Source organism: Oncorhynchus tshawytscha, linkage group LG05 (assembly GCF_018296145.1).
Source record: "Oncorhynchus tshawytscha isolate Ot180627B linkage group LG05, Otsh_v2.0, whole genome shotgun sequence".
NCBI lineage: Eukaryota > Metazoa > Chordata > Actinopteri > Salmoniformes > Salmonidae > Oncorhynchus > Oncorhynchus tshawytscha.
Window position 1 is genome coordinate 35,162,911 of NC_056433.1, and position 21,885 is coordinate 35,184,795.

Here is a 21,885-nt window from a genome sequence, read left to right on the forward strand (position 1 = left end):
TCAATTCCATTTAAATTGCCTGTTCGCTTGCGTTGAAATACTGATTGCATCTCAGAGGGAGATGAAAAGGGGAAATGGACTAGCCCCCTTTACGTTTCTTTGACATGATCTTAAAAAGGTGAGCATTAGCATGCTAAAAGACAGACCGAGTTATGATGAACACCCATTTGCCAAAGGCTTTAATCGTCAGGCGAGTGAGATGATTAACTTTGAATCCGTTTTAATCAACCGCGAGCGATTTTGCTCAAATAGCTAACTGTCAGACAGGTGGGGAAAACTTCCCTCTGATGTGTTGGGAAATGGGAGCGAGGAAACAGCGATATTCATTTACTGGTCTCCTGTTAGGGACAAGAGGGCAACTAAATAGTATCTTAAAAGAGGGATGCGCATCAGGGAAGTGTTTGCGCAGGATATTAGAGAAAAATTTTTGCGCCCCTTCCCATGTCTGTCTCTTACAGGACTTTCACGTTGAAGGCTGTGCATGCTAGCTCATCGATTAGGAAAGTCAAGGGGATGTATTGATCCTGGGGTTCATGTGGCGGCCGGAGATCTGTGAGTCTGTGTGTGCAGCCTGGGTGTGTGCGTGCGTGTTTGGGCCTCTGTTTCACTGTCGAACTTGTCTTACTCTTTCCCCCACTTTTCACCTCTATTAGGCTGCCTGCAGGTGACAGATATGCAATACGACTACATTTATGTTGAATGTGTCTTTCCTGTTTATGGTAATGGTACCGTTTGATTACTTATTTGATTGATTTCTTGCCTGAGTGACCAATTCATTGATTTTACTCTGCCCTTTTGTCCAGAGTTGGCTTAAAAGAGAAATTGGGGTCGTTGAAATACAATAAAGTATGATATCCGTGTTAATTATCAATAATACAAATGTCATATTGGTTAGGTAGCCATTCAATTGATTTCTCAATGGATTCATTACTTGCACGGTGGATTTTGAGGGAAAGGGGGGCAACCTAGTCAGTCGTACACCTGAATGCATGATGGACTGATTCATTCATTGATTCATCAATGGATTTACCTCTCTTCTTCCTCTGTTCCTCTCTGTCTCCAGACCTGGATGACCCTTTAGTGACGGTGCACCAGAGTGTAGGAGAGGCTAAAGAACAGTTTTATTATGAGAGGACCGTGTTCCTGCGCTGCGTGGCCAACTCCAACCCCCCAGTCCGCTACAGCTGGCACCGCGGACGAGACGTCCTCTCACAAGGCTCCGACAAGGGAGTGGAGATCTACGAACCATTCTTCACACAGGTAAGGGGGAGGCAATATACTATACAATTACTGTATATCAGAGTGGGGTTTATGTAGAGATCTCAATATACTATAGACTCTGAGTGCGGTGACCCCTGGGTGGGCTGATATATATTTATATAAATAAAAAAAAGAGGGAATGAGAATGAGACAAAGAGACAGAAAGAGGTAGGAGAGAGAGCAACAGACAGAGTACACGATCATAGATGATATAAGCAAGTGAGCCTGAGGTACAGTAGTTGGCTGCCCTTCTGAGTCTCCAGTTCCCTCATTTTCCTCTCCCCTCCTAGTCCACCTCTTCTTTTCTCTCCTCTTCCCTTCTCTCTCTTCCCTCCATCCTACTTCCTTCAGCCCACCAAGCGTTTGTACAGAGCAGAGATAAAACACAGGCGTGGCATTTCAAAACCAGCATGGGAATGTGGCCTGGTAATTAGCCAGGAAGTGACACACTTTCATTGAGGGCTCCCTCCCGATCTCCCTTCTCTCCCTACCCCTCTTCCCTGCCTTGTTCCCCGTGGCGAGCATAAGAACAGAAAGATCAGGGGACGCGTTTGAAGCCACCGTGTTTTTTCCCCCATTGCTAAATACCAGCTTACCGTTTCTCTCTGGCGAAGGTTAAGAGAGGAGAGAGGGATGGTGTTATGGGTGGAGAGCAGAGAGGGATGGTGTTAACTTGTGTTGGGAGGTCATTCTAGAACACTGTGACCAGGTCTTGTTGAGGTCGCTGTTGAGAGCTTTTCTGCCGTGGGTGTGTCGATCACACAGCTGTGTGTCTGTACACCCAGACCAACAATCAAGCAGTCTCTTCATCCATTCAATCATCTCTGGGGGCGGCAGTTAGGCAAGCGTTTAAGAGCATTGGGCCAGTAACGGAAAGGTTGCTTGTTTGAAACCCCAAGCCGATTGTTGATGTGCCCTTGAGCAAGGCACTTAATCATAATTGCTCCTGCAAGTCCCTTTTCTTAATTCCTCCATCTAACCCTCTCTCTGTCCTTCCTCCATCTTTTCATGGTTCCCTCCAATCTGTTATTTCTCACACAACCCTTAATCTTTCATCCATCCTTCCATGTGTCTTTTCTCCATCCTTTTCATTAACCTCTTTCATATCCTTGTCCATCCCTCTCACCAATCCCTTACACCTCTCACCTACTCCATTCCTTCCTCCAACCCCCTTCATCCCTCTCTCTCTCTCTCTCTCTCTCTCTCTCTCTCTCTCTCTCCCTCTCTCCACCCCCTTGTCTTCCAAATAGATATGTGTTCCTATTTGTTTCCAACTGTATTAAACTGGCCTCTGAATCATCATTCCCACCAAATACATCTTCCACTATCAGCCAAAGCCAGAGAGGAGGAGGTAATACGACTGCATCCACAGACTGAGTCCATCCCCAATCAAATACAATTAACGTATAAATGTCATGCAATATGATGATGATGATGATGATCATTGGTGGGAATGAAAGAGATGAGTGATTATGGTTTGTGAGGACTGTGACTGGGATTTCTGTGGACTATGATTGTGGCTAGTGAGGACTGATGTGCCAGGCTGACTGAAGTCCTAATCTGACCCCTTGGTGGAAAGGAAGGAGATTAAAGACTCTTTATCACATCACAGAGCTTGGTCTTCATGGAGGGTCGAAGAAACATAATTTAGACACCCACTATCGCAGATTGTTCTGAAATGGTTTCTGTTAGAAACAGATGAGTAGCATTCCTGCAACATTATTTTGTTGAAATATAATTAGATCTCTGAGAAATTAAGCTAATTGATGGCCACTTTAATTTATAAGATTCAGCTAATATTAAATAAATGTGGTACCTAACATCCGATATGGGCCAAACTTTTTTCTAACAATGAGTTAGACATGAGGAATCTGAAGAAATGTTCAAAAGCCACCCTTGGACCCAATCCCACCCCAGCATGTCTGTCTGACAAGTAGTATGGAGCTGCAGCTCGGAGTTTTGTTTCTTCATCCTATGTAATGTATTCCCAGTTAATTTGGTGATTTCCCCCCTGTTCATAGAAATGAGTCATTGAAATTATGTTTACAGTTGAATTTGAAAATTTACATACACTTATGTTGGAGTCATTAAATGTTGTTTTTCAACCACTCCACACATTTCTTGTTAACAAACTATCGTTTTGGTAAGTCAATTAGGACATCTACTTTGTGCATAACACAAGTCATTTTTCACACATTGGTTTAAAGACAGATTATTTCACTTGTAATTCACTGTATCACAATTCCAGTGGGTCAGAAGTTTACATACACTAAGTTGACTGTGCCTTTAAACAGCTTGGAAAATTAAAAAAAATGATGTCATGGCTTTAGAAGCTTCTGATAGGCTAATTGACATCATTTGAATCAATTGGAGGTGGACCTGTGGATGTATTTCAAGGCCTACCTTCAGACTCAGTGCCTCTTTGCTTGACATCATGCGAAAATCAAAAGAAATCAGCCAAGACCTCAGAAAAATAATTGTAGACCTCCACAAGTCTGATTCATCCTCAGGAACAATTTCCAAACGCCTGACGGTACCACGTTCATCTGTACAAACAATAGTAAGGAACTATAAACACCATGGGACCATGCAGCCGTCATACTGCTCAGGAAGGAGACACGTTCTGTCTCCTAGAGTAGAATGTATTTTGGTGCGAAAAGTGCAAATCAATCCCAGAACAACAGCAAAGGACTTTGTGAAGATGCTGGAGGAAACAGGTACAAAAGTTTCTATAGCCACAGTAAAACCAGTCCTATATCGACATAACCTGCAAGGCTGCTCAGCAAGGAAGGAGCCACTGCTCTGAAACCACCATTAAAAAAAGTAAGAGTATGGTTTGCAACTGCACATGGGGACAAAGATCATACTTTTTGGAGAAATGTCCTCTGGTCTGATGAAACAAATATAGAACTGTTTGGCCATGATAGCCATCGTTATGTTTGGAGGAAAAAGGGGGAGGCTGGCAACCCGAAGAACACCATCCTAACCGTGAAACACCGGGGTGGCAATATCATGTTGTGGGGGTGCTTTGCTGCAGGAGGGACTGGTGCACTTCACAAAATAGATGGCATCACGAGGCTGGAAAATTATGTGGATATATTGAACCAACATCTCAAGACATCGGTCAGGAAGTTCAAGCTTGGTCGCAAATGGGTCTTCCAAATGGACAATGACGCCAAGCATACTTCCAAAGTTGTGGCAAAATGTCTTAAGGACAACAAAGTCAAGGTCTTGGAGTGGCCATCACAAAGCCCTGACCTCAATCATATAGACAATTCGTGGGCAGAACTGAAAAAGCATGTACGAGCAAGAATGCCAGCAAACCTGATTCAGTTACACCAGCTCTGTCAGGAGCAATGGGCCAAAATTATCCAAACTTATTGTGGGAAGCTTGTGGAAGGCTAACCAAAATATTTGACCCCAGTTAAACAATTTAAAGGCAATGCTACCAAATACTAATTGAGTGTATGTAAACTTCTGACCCACTGGGAATGTGATGAAAGAAATAAAAGCTGAAATAAATCATTCTCTACTATTATTCTGACATTTCACATTCTTAAAATAAAGTGGTGATCCTAACTGACCTAAAACAGGGAATTTTTTTCTTGGATTAAATGTCAGGAATTGTGAAACACTGAGTTTAAATGTTTTTGGTTAAGGTGTATGAAAACTTCCGACTTCAACTTTATGTCTGATCCTACATCTTAATGTTACCAGGTTCTGACCATTAGATTGTCCTGTTCCATTTTACTTATTTTTTAACATTAGAACTGCTGGTCCTCGAGGGATTCCTTTTCAAACTAATGAGCAGTCATTCTGACTACAACATTGTAACAGTGTATTTAATACATTTCATATATGCTATCACTAAAATAATAAATTTGAATGTGTTTTAAAATTTAGGTACAGTACCAGTCCAGAGTTTGGACACACCTACTCATTCAAGGATTTTTCTTTATTTTTACTATTTTCTACATTGTAGAATAATAGTGAAGACATCAAAACTATGAAATAACGCATATGTAGTAATCAAAAAAGTGTTAAACAAATCAAGAAACATGTTATATTCTTTAAAGTAGCCACCCTTTGCCTTGATGACAGCTTTGCACACTCTTGGCATTCTCTCAACCAGCTTCACCTGGTATGTTTTTCCATCAGTCTTGAAGGAGTTCCCACATATGCTGAGCACTTGTTGGCTGCTTTTCCTTCACTCTGCGGTCCAACTTATCCCAAACCATCTCAATTTGGTTGAGCCTGGGTGATTGTGGAAGCCAGGTCACCTGATGCAGCACTCCATCGCTCTCCTTCTTAGCTGAGCTGATATCTCAAAGTGCTGTACAGAAACCCGGCCTAAAACCCCAAACAGCAAGCAATGCAGGTGTAGAACACGGTGGCTAGGAAAAACTCCCTAGAAAGGCCAAAACCTGGGAAGAAACCTAGAAAGGAACCAGGCTATGAGGGGTGGCCAGTCCTCTTCTGGCTGTGCCGGGTGGAGATTATAACAGAACATGGCCAAGATGTTCAAATGTTCATAAAGGACCAGCATGGTCAAATAATAATAATCACAGTAGTTGTCGAGGGTGCAGCAAGTCAGCACCTCAGGAGTAAATGTCAGTTGGCTTTTCATAGCCGATCATTAAGAGTGTCTCTACCGCTCCTGCTGTCTCTAGAGAGTTGAAAACAGCAGGTCTGGGACAGGTAGCACGTCCGGTGAACAGGTCATGATTCCATAGCCGCAGGCAGAACAGTTGAAACTGGAGCAGAGGCACGGCCAGGTGGACTGGGGACAGCAAGGAGTCATCATGCCAGGTAGTCCTGAGGCATGGTCCTAGGGAGAATTAGAGAGAGCATACTTAAATTCACACAGGACACTGGATAAGACATGAGAAGTACTCCAGATCTAACAAACTGACCATAGCCCCCCGACGCAAACTACTGCAGCATAAATACTGGAGGCTGAGACAGGAGGGGCCAGGAGACACTGTGGCCCCATCCGATGATATCCCCGGACAGGGCCAAACAGGAAGGATATAACCCCACCCACTTTGCCAAAGCATAGCCCCCACATATCTTCAACCACCAACCTACCATCCTGAGACAAGGCCGAGTATAGCCCACAAATATCTCCGCCACAGCCCAACCCAGACAGGAAGATCACATCAGTGACTCAACTCACTCAAGTGACGCACCCCTCCTAGGGACGGCATGAAAGAGCACCAGTAAGCCAGTGACTCTGGCCCTGTAATAGGGTTAGAGGCAGAGAATCCCAGTGAAAAGAGGGGAACCGGCCAGGCAGAGACAGCAAGGGCAGTTCATTGCTCCAGAGCCTTTCCGTTCACCTTCACACTCCTGGGCCAGACTACACTCAATCATGGGACCTACTGAAGTGTTAAGTCTTCAAAAAAGACTTAACTTCTTGACGCTACCCATCCCTTTAGCGGGATAATTTCCGTCAGCAACCGCTGAATAGCATAGCGCAACAGTCAAATAATATTACAAAAAAATATTCATATTCATGAAATCACAAGTGCAATATTGCAAAACACAGTTTAGCCTTTTGTTAATCCACCTGTCGTCTCAGATTTTGAAATGATGCTTTACAGCGAAAGCAATCCAATTGTTTGTGTAAGTTTATCGATAGCATAGCATAACATTATGTACACTAAAGCATTAACTAGCTAGGTCACGAAAATCAGAAAATAAATCAAATTAATTGTTTACCTTTGATGATATTCGGATGTTTTCACTCACGAGACTCCCAGTTACACAACAGTTACACAGCAGACGTATATTCCAAATCATATCCATCATGTCCACAGAAACATATCAAGCGTTGTTTAATAATCAATCCTCAGGTTCTTTTTAAAATATATATTTGATAATATATCAAACGGGTCTGTAGGTTTTTCAAAAACACCGCGAGAAACAATGGCCGCTTTACTCTGTAGCGCAAAACTCACTCTGAGAGCCCCCACCTATCCACTTACGCAATGTGATCTTTCGCGCTCATTTTTCAAAATAAAAGCCTGAAACTATGTCTAAAGACTGTTGACACGTTAGGGAAGCCATAGAAAAAGGAATCAGGTTGATATCCCTTTTAAACGGAGGATAGGCATGCATAGGAACAGAGAGGTTTCAAAATAAGAGGCACTTCCTGATTGGATTTTCCTCAGGTTTTTGCCTGCACTATCAGTTCTGTTATACTTACACACAATATTTTGACAGTTTTTAAAAAAAACTTTAGAGTATTTTCTATCCTAATATGACAATCATATGCATATTCTAGTTTCTGGGGCTGAGAAATAGGCAGTTTCAAATGGGTACGTTTTTTTGCCAAAAATAATACTGCCCCCTCTACACGCAAAAGGTTAAAGGTTGAGACCGCGTCTGCGTCTCTCACATGGGTAGGCAGACCATTCCATAAAAATGGAGCTCTATAGGAGAAAGCCCTGCCTCCAGCAGTGAAAGTTAACATTATGTTTTCGAATGACATCCCCAAGAGGTAAAATACAATAGTGGTCCTAAAACGGAACCTTGAGGAACACCGAATTTTACAGTTGATTTGTCAGAGGACAAACCATTCACAGAGACAAACTGATATCTTTCTGACAGATAAGATCTAAACCAGGCCCGAACTTGTCCGTATAGATCTCTCCAAAATAATGTGGTGACCGATGGTATCAAAAGCAGCACTAAGGTCTAGGAGCACGAGGACAGATGCAGAGCCTCGGTCCGATGCCATTCAAAGGTCATTTACCACCTTCATGTGCAGTCTCAGTGCTATGATGGGGTCTAAAACCAGACTGAAGCATTTTGTATACATGGTTTGTCTTCAGGAAGGCAGTGAGTTGCTGCACGACAGCTTTTTTTTTAAATGAGAGGAATGGAAGATTCGATATAGGCCGATAGTTTTTTATATTTTCTGGGTCAAGGTTTACCATGGCTGAATTATAAATAAATCACTGACAGTGGCACCAGCAAAGCACCCCCACACCATCATATTTCCTCCTCCATGCTTCACGGTGGGAACCACACATGAAGAGACCGGTTCACCTACTCTACGTCTCAAAAACACACGGTGGTTGGAACCCAAAATCTCAAATTTGGACTCATCAGAACAATGGACAGATTTACACCAGTCTAATGTCCATTGCTCGTGTTTCTTGGTCCAAGCAAGTATCTTCTTCTTATTGGTGTCCTTTTAGTAGTAGTTTATTTACAGCAATTCGACCACGAAGCCCTGATTCATGCAGTCTCCTCTGAACAGTTGATGTTGAGATGTGTCTGTTTCTTGAACTCTATGAAGCATTTATTTGGGCTGCAATCTTCTACTCTGCAGCAGAGGTAACTCTGGGTCTTCCTTTCCTGTGGCGGTCCTCATTAGCGGCATTTTCGTCATAGCGCTTTATGGTTTTTGTGACAGCACTTGAAGAAACGTTCAAAGTTCTTGAAATTGTGGTCTGTCATTTGTCTTTGCTTATTTGAGCTCTTCTTGCCATAATATGGGCATGTTATTTTACCAAATAGGGATATCTTCTGTATACCATCCCTTTAAAAACATTTTTTTAACCTTTATTTAACTAGGCAAGTCAGTTTAAGAGCAAACTCTTATTGATAATGACGGCCTCGGAACAGTGGGTTAACTGCCTTGTTCAGGGGCAGAGGTTTTTTACTTTGTCAGCTCGGGGATTCAATCTAGCAACCTTTCGGTTACTGGCCCAACGCTCTAACCACTAGGCTACCTGCCGCCCCCTACCTTGTCACAACGCAACTGATTGGCTAAAACGTATTAAGGTAAGAAATTCCACAAATTGTACTTTTTAACAAGGCAGATCTGTTAATTAAAATTAATTCCAGGTGACTACCTCATGAAGCTGGTTGAGAGAATACCAAGAGTGTGCAATGCTGTCATAAAGGCAAAGGGTGGCTACTTTGAAGAATCTCCAATATAAAATACATTTTGATTTGTTTAACACTTTTTTGGTTACTAAATTATTCCTTATGTGTTATTTCATAGTTTTGATATCTTCACTATTATTCTACAATGTAGAAAATAGTAAAAAGAAAGAAAAACCTTGAATGAGTAGGTGTGTCCAAACGTTTGACTGGTACTGTATATTTTTTTCATTTCAAATAACAAAATAATATTTTCATTAGTTTAAGTTAGTGAATGTCACGACTACTACCGAAGGTGGCTCCCCTTTCTGTTCGGGTGGCGGTCGTCGTCACCGGCCTACTAGCTGCCACTGATCCTTTTTTTCCCCCGTTTTCTGTTTATTGGTTTCACCTGTGTTTAGTTTAGGCTGATTGGTTGGGCTTTATTTACCAGCCGGCCCGCCTGCTGGTTGTGCGGGATTATTTCGATGCACATGTGTACACATCTGTCTGTCACGGTTGTCCATAGTTTTTTTTTTTTTTTTTTTTTTGGACTGTTTAAGTCCCCCGTGTTTGGGGCATTTGTTTTGGTTGGCGTATGTTCACCGTTGTGGTGCATTAAAAGTTAGCGCTACCCTGAACTCTCTGCTTCCTGCGCCTGACTTCTTCCCCACTGCACCGCAGGCGTTAACAGTGAAGGCAATATGTAAAAATAAAAATAAAACATTTTTGTGGAGTGCCTTCGTTATAACTAGGAAACAGAATGCATATTTGTTGGAACTTGGTAACAGCTTATTTCTATTAGGATATTTCTTTTTCTTTTTTTACAAAATACCCGAACGACAATGATGAACGCCAGCAAAAAACGAGCATCACTGATTGAAACAGTAGCCTAAACATTATTATAAGCTCCAAGTGTGCTTGATAAATGGTGAAAATCAGCATAAAAACAATAATGGTATTCTAATGAAGATAAGTGTTAATATGAGAGCAGTAAAAAAAACAGTCAATGATTATCAGCTCTTGCTTTCACGCATTGGTATCAGTTGGATTTCATTTAGCGGTTATCCCTTGTCCTAACAGTCAACACAGATATTCACCACTTTCACTTGCTTGACATACTTCCCACAAACACGTCTCTTGCAGGTGACACATGTATCATGGGTTCTGTCCTTTGTGCATCTGGCCACCTGGCACTGTCTCCTCCCCGGGAGCAGTGCGCAAAGGCTCTCCTTTGGCTCGAGCAAAGGATAACGTGGAATCTTTGCTGCTGCCTTGGCCCTCATTACAGTATGTCTCTCACGTAGCCCCGTATGCCAGACTCGTGTTAAAGTCTCCCCTGGGCATGGTGTTGTTCATGCACTGCTTGAACAACAGGTGTGCTTTAATAGCAGCCACGTCAAGCATGTTATAGAACACAGCAACAGGCCAAGGGGGGGTGCCTCCTTTCAGAGTATAGCCGTGCCATCGGATCCAAAATATCCACACCAACCTATGAAACAGAAAAGAGTAGAAAACATTAGGATTATTTTGCGTAAGTTTATCTATATGTGGCGATGCTTATTAAGTGATATTGACATACCTTTGTTTGGTTGCAGTGCATTATAGTATAGATTGCAAGCTGTCGGATGCATGGTGATCATTGCAGAAACGTTCCTTCTTGCCTTGCATTGGTATAGTGTGAGTTTTGTCTTGTCATTCTTTCATCACCATTATGGAGTACAATGGCTGTGCAGGTGCCTTAATTTGCGCAGAGGGTTGGAGCTCCCGTCTTGCTTTGTTCGTGGTGCCGACTAGGCTTGCTTTATTTGCCAGCAACTTGTTTGCCAATGACGGTGAAGAAATTGTCCATGGTGACTTTTCTCCCCTTGTCAACATAAGTTTCCACAAGCCTCATCACCACATTCTCCGACACTCGCTCACCTGCTGCCCAACATGGATATGGAAAGCCATTCAGCATGTACTTGGTGTCGATGTCAGTGGCTAACCAACACTTAATTCCAAACCTGTAGGGTTTGCTCGCAATGTATTGCGTAAAGCCACAACGAGTTTTTGCTGGGAACAATTGTTCATCGACAGTGATGTTCTTTCCTGGTTTGTAACATGCAATGCTGTTCTGTACAAACTTCTTCCAACCGTTTCCAGGCGTCGCATTCTCATTTCTGTGTCATCAAAACGGAGGTAAACGCATAATATCTCTCAAGGTATCCCATGTCATTGTTTCTCCAAAGAATGGTATCCTATACGTGTATGACCAGAAGCTCACCATACTGCATATACACGCTCTTTCCACCGAATGTTCCACAGACATACAGGATTGGAATGAACGCTTCCAGCTCATCAACAGAGACAGATCCCAGGCAGTGTCTCCTTGCACCTCAGTTACAGTACAGTGTCTGATGTGTTGTAGCATGTCCATGTAACATAAAAAAAAAAAAACGAAAGCTGGCGAGTGCGTTGCTGATGTTTTTTTGCTTGATGCATAGGGCCTGCTCTCTCGGTGATGACATGTTGTGCTGTTGTCATCGGTGTATTCTTTCCAAATGGTGCCATCCCTCCCTCTTTCCTGTCTCACGGTTTCATTTGGGTGGTGGAGCGAGCGCCTGCTCAGCGCGCACTGTTCTGGATTTTTTTTGCGTTTAGGCCTCGGAGGTGCAGGTTATTCAAGTCGAGGCTCAGAATCAGAAAAATAGTAATCAGAGATGTCAGGATTAATTTGTTCCCCACCATCTGAGATATTCTCATTCAGATCTTGTAGCGGTGCTAACGCAGCATATGCATCCATTCGTCTTGGTTATCTTGCCATTCTACATTATGCAGGCTCTCACCGTGTACTCCAAGTAGGCCAGAGTAGACTGATAAAATTGCTTGGATTTGGTGGACTGATATAAGGTGCATACCATGTTGAGATTTATAATTAGAATATACCAATACAATAGAATGGCCTGCCCTATTCTTCATTCACAGTTGGTGATTCCATAATTATATTTTCACTTCCCCTCACTCATCAACTCACCTATTCTCCCCCTTTATCACCCATCGTACTTTACTTCATTTTATTTCATCTGTTATGTGTGAAATACAGTTTGGTTTAGGTTCAGTTTCGAGGCAATTACTGGGGTGAATAACAACTGGGCACTGCACTTTCCAATGTCGGGAGAATGAGTGGAGCAGGCCCTACTGTCTGGGAAACCATTCAAATAATGCCATGCCCTCCTAAAACTGGTTATAACTCCAGTTCTGTTTGTGATAAAATGACTCTAACAATGGCAGTGTGTTTTATATAGACTTATTTAGGAAAAGTCACAGATGGTGGGTGGCATGACTTTGAAAATAAAATACATTAAATGAGCCGTCAAAATGACTGCTTTAGCAGTTCTAGTGTTAAAGAATCCCCCCTCAATGTTAAAGGGATACTTCACCTAAATGACTAAATTACATATTGGTTTCCTTACCCTGTAAGCAGTCTATGGAAAAGGTATGACAGCACCATGCAATAGTTTTGTTGTCCGCTGTTTCAAATGCTACATTTTTAGCATTTGTAGCACAAATTCAATGGTACCTATATTAACGTACAAGCCAAATCATCCTGAAGTATCAAAAAAATGTATTGTGTAACTAAGTGAACTCAATGTTCCTCATAGATGATTTGTATATGTAGCACTGAAATGCTCATATACTGTAGGTATTGACTTGCATTGTATTTGTGCCATAAATGCTAGAAGGTTAGCATTTTAAACAGTCTCCAGGTAAACAAAACCAAAGCATGGGTTGCTGTTAAACCTTGTCCATAAACTGCTTACATGGTAAGGAAACCAATATGTAATTTTGTAATTTGGGAGAACTATCCCTTTAACATTGATTTGGGGGGGTTCTTAAAAAACACCTAAAAGTAGGAACACCACCGTCGAGTGGTCAGAACCTGGTAATATCAGCATGCAGGATGGGACATAAAACTAACGAATTGAATGACTAATTTCTCTTATCAGGGAAAGAAAGACATCACCAAATTCATTACATAGGATGAAGAAACAACACGCCGAGCCTCAGCTCCATACTACTTGTCAGACAGAGAACTGATACTGTATACTAGTTGTTAGGGATGGTTTGGGGGTTCTGTGGGTTGACCATTTCTTTGGATTCCTCATGTCTTACTTACTAACCAAGTTTCCATCCACAGTTTTTATGCAATTAAAGTCATACCATATAAAGCAAAACCCAAGACAACTGTGATGAAAACAGGAAGTTTTGGTACCATTTTATAAATGCTGACACATCATTTGTTCGTTCGACATGCTGGGATCTTTTTGTGTCTGTAAATCAATAATGAACTAAATGGAGGTGGAAACGTGTTTATGTGCAAATATTGATGTAATAGCATGATATCGGCGTAAACTTGGAGTCACTCGACAATATGGTGTGTGGTCCTCCCAATTTGTCTCGTGAAAGCATGCAGTTTTAGGCTACCGATTTAAATAACTTATGATAAACTTCACAGGGAGGTGAAAGTGCACAGTGATCTTGATGCGCCTTTCCGACAAATATTGAGTCTGATTCTGGTGACAGGGTGATCAATGCTTGACTGCCGTTTTGACAAATACAAATATTCTCGCTATTATCTATAATCTCATCATGTAGACTAGTTTTTTGTATTTACAGTGTATATACAAAAGTATGTGGACACCCCTTCAAATTAGTGAATTCGGCTATTTCAGTCACACCTGCAGCTGACAGGAGTATAAAATGGATCACGCAGACATGCAATCTCCATATACAAACATTTGCAGTAGAATGGCTTCAGTGAAGAGCTCAGTGAAGAGCTCAGTGACTTTCAATGTGGTGCTGTCATAGGATGCCACCTTTCCAACAAGTCAGTTCGGCAAATTTCTACCTGCTAGAGCTGCCCCGGAGCAACAATGGCTCAGCCACAAAGTGGTAGGCCACATGAGCTCATAGAACGGGACCACCAAGTGCTGAAGCACGCAGTGCGTACAAATCATCTGTCCTTGGTTGCAAGACTCACTGCCTCTGGAACCTGCCTCGGGAACCAACGTCAGCACAATGCCAAGCGTCGGCTGGAGTGGTGTAAAGCTCGCCGCCATAGGACTCTGGAGCAGTGGAAATGCGTTCTCTGGAGTGATGAATCACGCTTCCCCATATGGCAGACCCAATGGCCAAATCTGGGTTTGGCGGATGCCAGGAGAACGCTACCTGCCCGAATGCATAGTGCCAACTCTGAAGTTTGGTGGGGGAGGAATAATGATCTGGGACTGTTTTTCATGGTTCGAGCCAGGCCCCTTAGTTCCAGTGAGGGGGAATCGTAACACTACAGCATACAAAGACATTCTAGACGACTCTGTACTTCCAACTTTGTGGCAACAGTTTGTGGAAGGCCTTTTTCTGATTCAGCATGACAATGCCCCAGTGTACAAACCGAGGTCCATACCGAAATGTTTTGTCGAGATCAGTATGGAAAAACTTGACTGGCCTTCACAGAGCCCTGACCTTTACCCCATCGAAAACCTTTGGGATGAATTTGAACGCCGACTACAAGCACGGCCTAATCCCCCGACATTGGTGACCTCACTAATGCTTTTATGGCTGAATGGAAGCAATGTTCCAACAGCTAGTGGAAAGCCTTCCCAGAAGAGTGGAGGCTGTTATCGCAGCAAAGGGGGCACCAACTCCATATTAATGGCCATGATTTTGGAATGAGATGTTCAATGAGCAGGTGTCCACATACTTTTGGTCCTGTGGTTTATTGTCTTAATGTACATTTTAGAATATTCGCATGAAAATCTGTCGTCATTTGGGTGAAAACCTAGCTATAGTTAGGAAAAAGTGTTGTCCAAATCCGATGTGAGGTACTATATTTATTGAACATTTATATGAATCCGATATATTAAAATTGCCAGTTTGGTTGCAATCAATTAGCGTAATTTCTCAGATTTCAAATGACATAAAAAAAGATATATAATGTTTCAGGAATGCTTACCTGTTTCTAACCACATAAATTGTTTCAGAACAATCTGAGACGGTGGGCGCCATGGCTTGCTGAAATGACATGGATCAACCCCGGAGTCATTGTCTCTGTTTGTCAGGCTGCTGCTGTGGTGGTGGTGGTGGAGAAACTGAAAGATTCCCACTGTCCCCATGTGGTGTAGCATGTGGACCACATTGTGTGATCAATGGTGTGATTTGCACTGTGGTTTGGCACCAGATGAAATAAGGAAAAGCTTTGATGTTTCATGATGACTTGTTTTACAGTGCACTTCATGCGGAAGTCTTCCTTGTTTCGTGATTTACAGTAAATGTGTACGGCACTGAGTTACAACATTTCAACATTTTCTGAAAACCCCTGTGAACTATGGGAACGTTTCCAGAATTTTGCAAGCCTTGAATGAAGTGGAGATACTTCATGAAGTGTGTTTATTATTGTGTTAATTCTATTTGCACACATTTGCACACTAGTGTTGTTGTGGTTGTGTATCTGAGCTGCAGGGGGAGACGAAAATCTTGAAGCTGAAGAACCTTCGTCCTCAGGACTACGCCAACTACAGCTGCATCGCTTCTGTTAGGAATGTCTGTGGCATTTCCGACCGAAACATTGTCTTCAAACTCACCAACAAGACAGGTTGGTATCATAGCATAGTTTTCAAATGCACCAACAAGACAGGTTAATCTTCAAACTCACCAACAAGGTTTATCAGAAAACAGCAAACCTCCATCCTCTTTTTCTTCCTCTCCAGCGTCTCCCTCCATTAAGCTGCTGGTGGAGGATCCCATCGTGGTGAACCCTGGCCAGACGGTGTCCCTGGTGTGTATCACTACAGGTGGGGAGCCCAACCCCACGCTGAGCTGGGTCAGCAGCTCTGACAGCCTGCCTGAGAAGAGCGTGGTGAAGGGTGGAACACTCACCCTGCCAGCCATCACTTCAGACGAGGCTGGGGTCTACAGCTGTGTGGCCAGTAACAACGTGGGCAACCCAGCCAAGAAGTCTACCACAATAGTGGTCAGAGGTGAGAGGGGAGCAGGAGTGGGTGTTTGTTGTAGGTGGAGTGTACAATGCATATATTGTAGAATCCTTAGAAGAGCCCTGTCAGCCTTGTCAAGGGTCCCGACCTCTAGGTAAAATGACTTACTGTATGTAATGGACTGACAGAGGCAAGGTCAGAGATTTTAGTCCCGCTTAGGCTGCTCATGGGCTATTTCTTTATGAGCTAATCCGCTTTTCAACAGTCAAGTGAAAGGAATGGTTATTAATATGGTTACTTGTTTCTTTTGCTGCTACAGAGTTAACACACTGTGTGAGCATTGTTTCACTACAATTGACATATCTCTTTTGATGTTGCATTAGGAAAGCTGTATTGCCTGTACGACACACGGTGCTATAGTTGGAGACACATTGAGAGCAAATCAACATATTCCATACAGTGTTACGACTTCTCTGCAATAAACTGTAGGGTGAAGCCAATAGCATGGGGATGCATGTGAAACCACTCATTAAAGATACTTATTAACGGCCAATTAGAGTCATTAAGCCACGGCAGTCAAGCTGAAGGCACTACAGGCTGTTTGACAATCAACTGGGATGAAGACTTAGCGTCCAAGTCTCTTCCCCTCAAGGTAATTGACACACGAAGAAGCTAATAATTGCAGACTTGCCTTTGGGTGCAGCCAATGTGTTAAGGATTTAGTGTCCAAGGCTCTTTCCCTCAAGGTAATTCATACATGGAACAGCCAATATTATAGACTTGCCTTTGGAAGAGCCATTGGTTCTCCGGCCGTATAGTAGGATGAGACATTTACATGTTTGATTTATATAGTGTGAGTCTTAAGTGTTGTGGTGAGTTGAGTGAAGACTGTGTTGCCGGAGAAACTGGGATGAACTCGGTGAAGTAGGACAAGCACTTAGCACAGTTCATTTGGTCATGCTGAATATGACAGCTGGTTAGGATAGTAGTGGTGTGTGTGTGTGTGTGTGTGTGTGTGTGTGTGTGTGTGTGTGTGTGCATGTACTTGTGTGTATGAGCATGCATATTTTGTGTGTGTGCATATGTGGGTGTGTATGTGAACAGATATTACACAGTATATGTGTTACTATCTGTTTAAAGTATGTATATTTGTTTACACATGTTTGTGTGTCTTTTTGTTGATCTCACTCTAGTCCTTGAGAAGCCCTCTCGTGCGGGTGTTGCCAAAGGGACTGTCTGTGTTTTCCACAGATCTTTTGTCAGCAGATGGTGGCGTTTCTGACCATGCTGTCCCACCAGCCGTGCTGGCTCGCCATTTGGCTCGCCCCCTCCTACAGTGCTGTGTGTGTGTGTGTTTGGCTTGCCCCCTGGTACAGCTCAGCATGCTGTTGGTTCACCGCAGCTCTACTACCATGATCTTTTCATGTATGAAAGGAAGGAGACACGTCTGTAAATGCAGGTCAATACCCTGTGTTTTTAGTCCAGATCACACAATGTTTGGCAACAAAAGGATACTTTAGTGACACAATGATCTGGACAATGAGATATATTCTCCACCTCTGTCAACACTTAGTTCATTTGTTAGGGAATGTGTTTGCTGTAAGGTTTGTTTTAGTGTGTGTGTGTGTGTGTGTGTGTGTGTGTGTGTGTGTAACTACTGCATGTCTGTGAATTGTTCACGACACCGGTTTATCAAACGTGAAGCGAAAGCATGCAGTGAGAGGAACGTCTAAGACATTGCCTTGCGTTCATTTCCTTTTCCCCCACCAATACCATTTACACACCTAGTACTGTAGCTACGTTTCCTAGCACTGTAGCTACGTTTCCTAGCACTGTAGCTACGTTTCCTAGCACTGTAGCTACGTTTCCTAGCACTGTAGCTACGTTTCCTAGCACTGTAGCTACGTTTCCTCCCTGTGCGTTCTTAAAACAGTGTGCTTTGCAGGTGTGTGATGTGGAGAAATGAGTGGTGCTGGAGGTATCAAACATTCAGAATCAAACGATGTTCTGCTGTTGTCTCGCCTGACAATTCCTCCAGGACTTTCTTCCTTCCAAATGAGACATCAGCCATTTCAGTCAGCGAACACACAGCAACTCACACACACACAGGCAACCCCTCCACAACACACACAGGCTCTACACTCTCTGTGAGGGGGTTCTGTGTTATTAATAGCAGAGAAAAACTGCAATGGGTTTCATAGTGAGCCTGACTGCTGATGTTATTTAGGCTGTTGTTGAGAATTGTTAGGGAAAAACAAACCCCTCATGACGTGACTTGTAACAACCTGGACGCCAGCATGTAAATCAACATGTGAATGACTCAAATTTGCTCTGGAATACATTCTGGTCCGGAGCTGCATACATTTCCATTCATAAATGGCAAATGTAATGGTCTGGGTGAATGGGCCTGGCAGACAGACTAGAGAATTGGGCAGCGGCCTTCAGGACTGGGGTTATTTGTCAGTGTGTGTAAGTGTGGTTGTTTGTGTGTGTGAGTCCTGCTGGCCTGTGACTGAACTTGTCAAGTTCATTAGAGGTCAACCAAGAAGGTAATATACAGCACAACGGCCTGTCACTCGCTACATCCAAACATTGGCATATGTCAGTGTGTGTTGGCGTTAGCGTGTGGAGGCATGGCGTGAATGTGTGATAGTATGATGATAATCAGAGAGGGGTGTGTGTGTGTGGTCGGGGTCTGGGGTTGGACGGTGTGTGTGTCTGGCGGCGGTCTGTATGGCTGGGGTCTGGTGCTAATGTCTCTGTCCCCTGTATGTCTTTACCCTTGACTAATGTCCCCGAGAGGAGGTAGGTAAAGTAGAGGAGAGAGAGAGCCATCTGGCCCTGAGAGGACCGCTCAGCTAAACCTGCTGATTACCAGTGGGAGAGATGAATGGATGTATGGAGGCCATTGTGTGGTGCCAAATGAGAGATGGACAGGCAGAGAGGGAGAGAGACTGGGGGCTAGAAAGAGAGATATAGGTGTCACTGTCATCTTGTCAGCCAGTCTTGAGGAGGGTTCAGGGATATTGTGTGTCTGTCTGTCTCTGTGTGTATGTGAATTTGTGTGTGTGTGTGTGTGTGTGTGGTGTGTGTGTGTGTGTGTACGTGCCTGTAATTGTGTCATTGTACCCACGTCAGGGGCATGTGTCCCCTCGTTAGCTAAGCAGCTCCCATGAGGGGGTATTGTAATCAGCCGTGTGACTAGAGTCCTCTATGGACCAAACCCCAAAGAGACTACTTTCATTGTGTCATTATCTACTTATTCATGTTACAGGCCACCCATTATTATTCACCACAGGTACTGTACCACCATGGAGACTATTACACACACACACACACGACTAAAGTCTTAAAGCCAGGGAGAATAGTACTCTCTTTACAGGCACAAGCACTTTGGCTAAACAAAACACGCAGGAGTTTGCATCATGATTCATATTCAAAGAGGTAAATAAAATCCAGGTAATTAGAAAGTATCCTATTCATCAGTGCCCTAGCTACAATGTAATCAGTGTAACCTCTTTAGATCATAGAAGAAAGAAAGAAATTGCGTGGCATTAGTGGAGTGTAGTAAGTGTTTAAACAGTTACTTCCATTGTCTTTCTGATAATGCAGGGTAGAAAAGTATTCTGTAGAGCGCAGGTAGGAGTAAAGAGCTTTAAAAGAAAAGTCTTACTGGATACAGTATTCATTGATCATTTCTTTCTCTCCCGCACAACCATGGCCCTGGTTCTGTGACAGAAATGTTCAGAACGGTGAAGAGAACCAACTTCCAAAAGCCTTTTCATTAATAATGCATGGTGAATGTGTGTTTGTGCACGTTAACTTTCATTTTGTGCCTCGGTGCTCACGGTACTTAAACACTTTTAACTACTGCAGTGAGCTAAATCAGGGTCACACAGAGTGTTTCTTGGTAGTCTTAAACAAATCTACTTTGACACAAAAGTATACACCTCACACACATGGTTATGGGCTTAGAAAAAAAAGACACCTGTACCACGTCAGATATAGTTGAAATGTATTCCATTTTGAGTTTGTATCCCAATATGACACTATATATACATCACAGAAGACTGAGATATAACAAAACTGAATAACATGAGGTCACTAGAGGCCAATTTGGCCATTTGAATATCAGGAAAGGTCTACATTCAGTAACTGTCTCCTGTTTCTGAGCTGTTTTTTGTATGCAGGCTCTCTCTCCTCCTCCAGCATGGTCTCATAGACTAGAATGACACATAGTCAATTAAAATCTGGGACACAAAATTAGTATATTATGGCAAGAACAGCTCAAATAAGCAAAGAGAAGTGACAGTCCATCACTTTCAGACATGAAGGTCAGTCAATCCAGGTCAAGAACTTCGATTTTTATTTCAAGTGCAGTCACAAAAACCATCAAGCGCTATGATGAAACTGGCTCTCATGAGGAAACGAAGTTACCTCTGCTGCAGAGGATGAATGAACTGCACCTCAGATTGCAGCCCAAATAAATGCTTCACAGAGTTAAAATAAAAGACTGATCTCAACATCAACTGTTCAGAGGGAATTGCGTGAATCAAGCTTTCATGGTTGAATTGCTGCAAAGAAACCACTACTAAAGGCCACCAATATGAAGAAGAGACTTGCTTGGGCCAAGAACCACGAGCAATGGACATTAGACCGGTGGAAATCTGTCCTTTGGTCTGACGAGCCCAAATGTGAGATTTTTGCTTCCAACCGCTGTGTCTTTGTGAGGTGCAGAGTAGGTGAACGGAAGATCTTCGCATGTGTGGTCCCCACCGTGAAGCATGGAGGAGTAGGTGTGGGGGTGCTTTGCTGGTGACACAGTCTGATTTATTTAGAATTCAAGGCACACCCTTGAATGAGTAGGTGTACCCAAACTTTTGACTGATACATGCATGCATACATACATACACAAAAATAAATAACACAATATCACAACATACTGTCCCTTCCCTCCCTCGTCTCATATCCCCTGTTGGCCAACATTTTTACTCCTGATAAATAGAAGGCAACTGTACAAAAAATCAAATTAAAGGCTGCCATCTCAAGAAAAAGTAATCAATACAACCTCTCAAAGTGTATTTAATTTTTTCTAAGTGTAGAAAAGACATTTGATCTTTCAACCAAGATGTTACAGTGGGAGGTTTGGAGGATTTCCAATTAAGCAAGATCTGCTGGCGGCTATGAGGGAAGCAAACGCTACAACGTCTGCTTTAATTTTAGTGAGACTAGGTAACAAAGATGGAACTCCAAATATAGCAATCAAAGGACAAGGCTGCAGGTCAAGATCTAGAATTTTAGAGAGACTATTAAAAAAGAATGACCAAGACTCAGACAGCTTAGAACATGAATAAAACATATGGGTGTGGGTTGCCGGAGTGATTGAACATCTGTCACGTGTCATTTGTGTCTGGGAGGAATTTACAACGTTTTTCTTTGGTGTAGTGAATTCTGTGCAAAACCTGTAACTGAATTAAACGTAATGAGTACATGAGGATGTGGAGTTAGCCCTATGGGCCTCCTCCCACCAGTAAGGTCAAGTTCAAGTTCACTACCCCAGTCTGTCTTGATTTTGTTTATTGGACAGGGTTCAGAGGAAAGCATAATGTCATATAATCTAGAAATCAGACCCTGCCGATTCCACAGCAAAAAATAATAATAATAATAATAGGTGGTTGTTCCAAATAGGGTTTAGAAGAGAAGGGGCAGAAAGTCTAAAATGTTGACGAAATTATCCTCAGATCTTCAAAGTAGAGAGCACAATGGGATTTCCCGT

General features: G+C 42.8%; 1 protein-coding gene across 1 annotated transcript in view; it reads left to right on the forward strand.

The window, feature by feature from the left end:
- Positions 1-21,885, forward strand: part of LOC112250546 (MAM domain-containing glycosylphosphatidylinositol anchor protein 2) — a 330,034-nt gene that overhangs the window by 171,632 nt on the left and 136,517 nt on the right. The window contains exons 4-6 of the mRNA XM_024420793.2: positions 1,064-1,260; positions 15,631-15,769; positions 15,885-16,154. Coding sequence (XP_024276561.1) covers positions 1,064-1,260; positions 15,631-15,769; positions 15,885-16,154 — 606 coding nt within the window. The remainder of the gene's footprint in view (positions 1-1,063; positions 1,261-15,630; positions 15,770-15,884; positions 16,155-21,885) is intronic.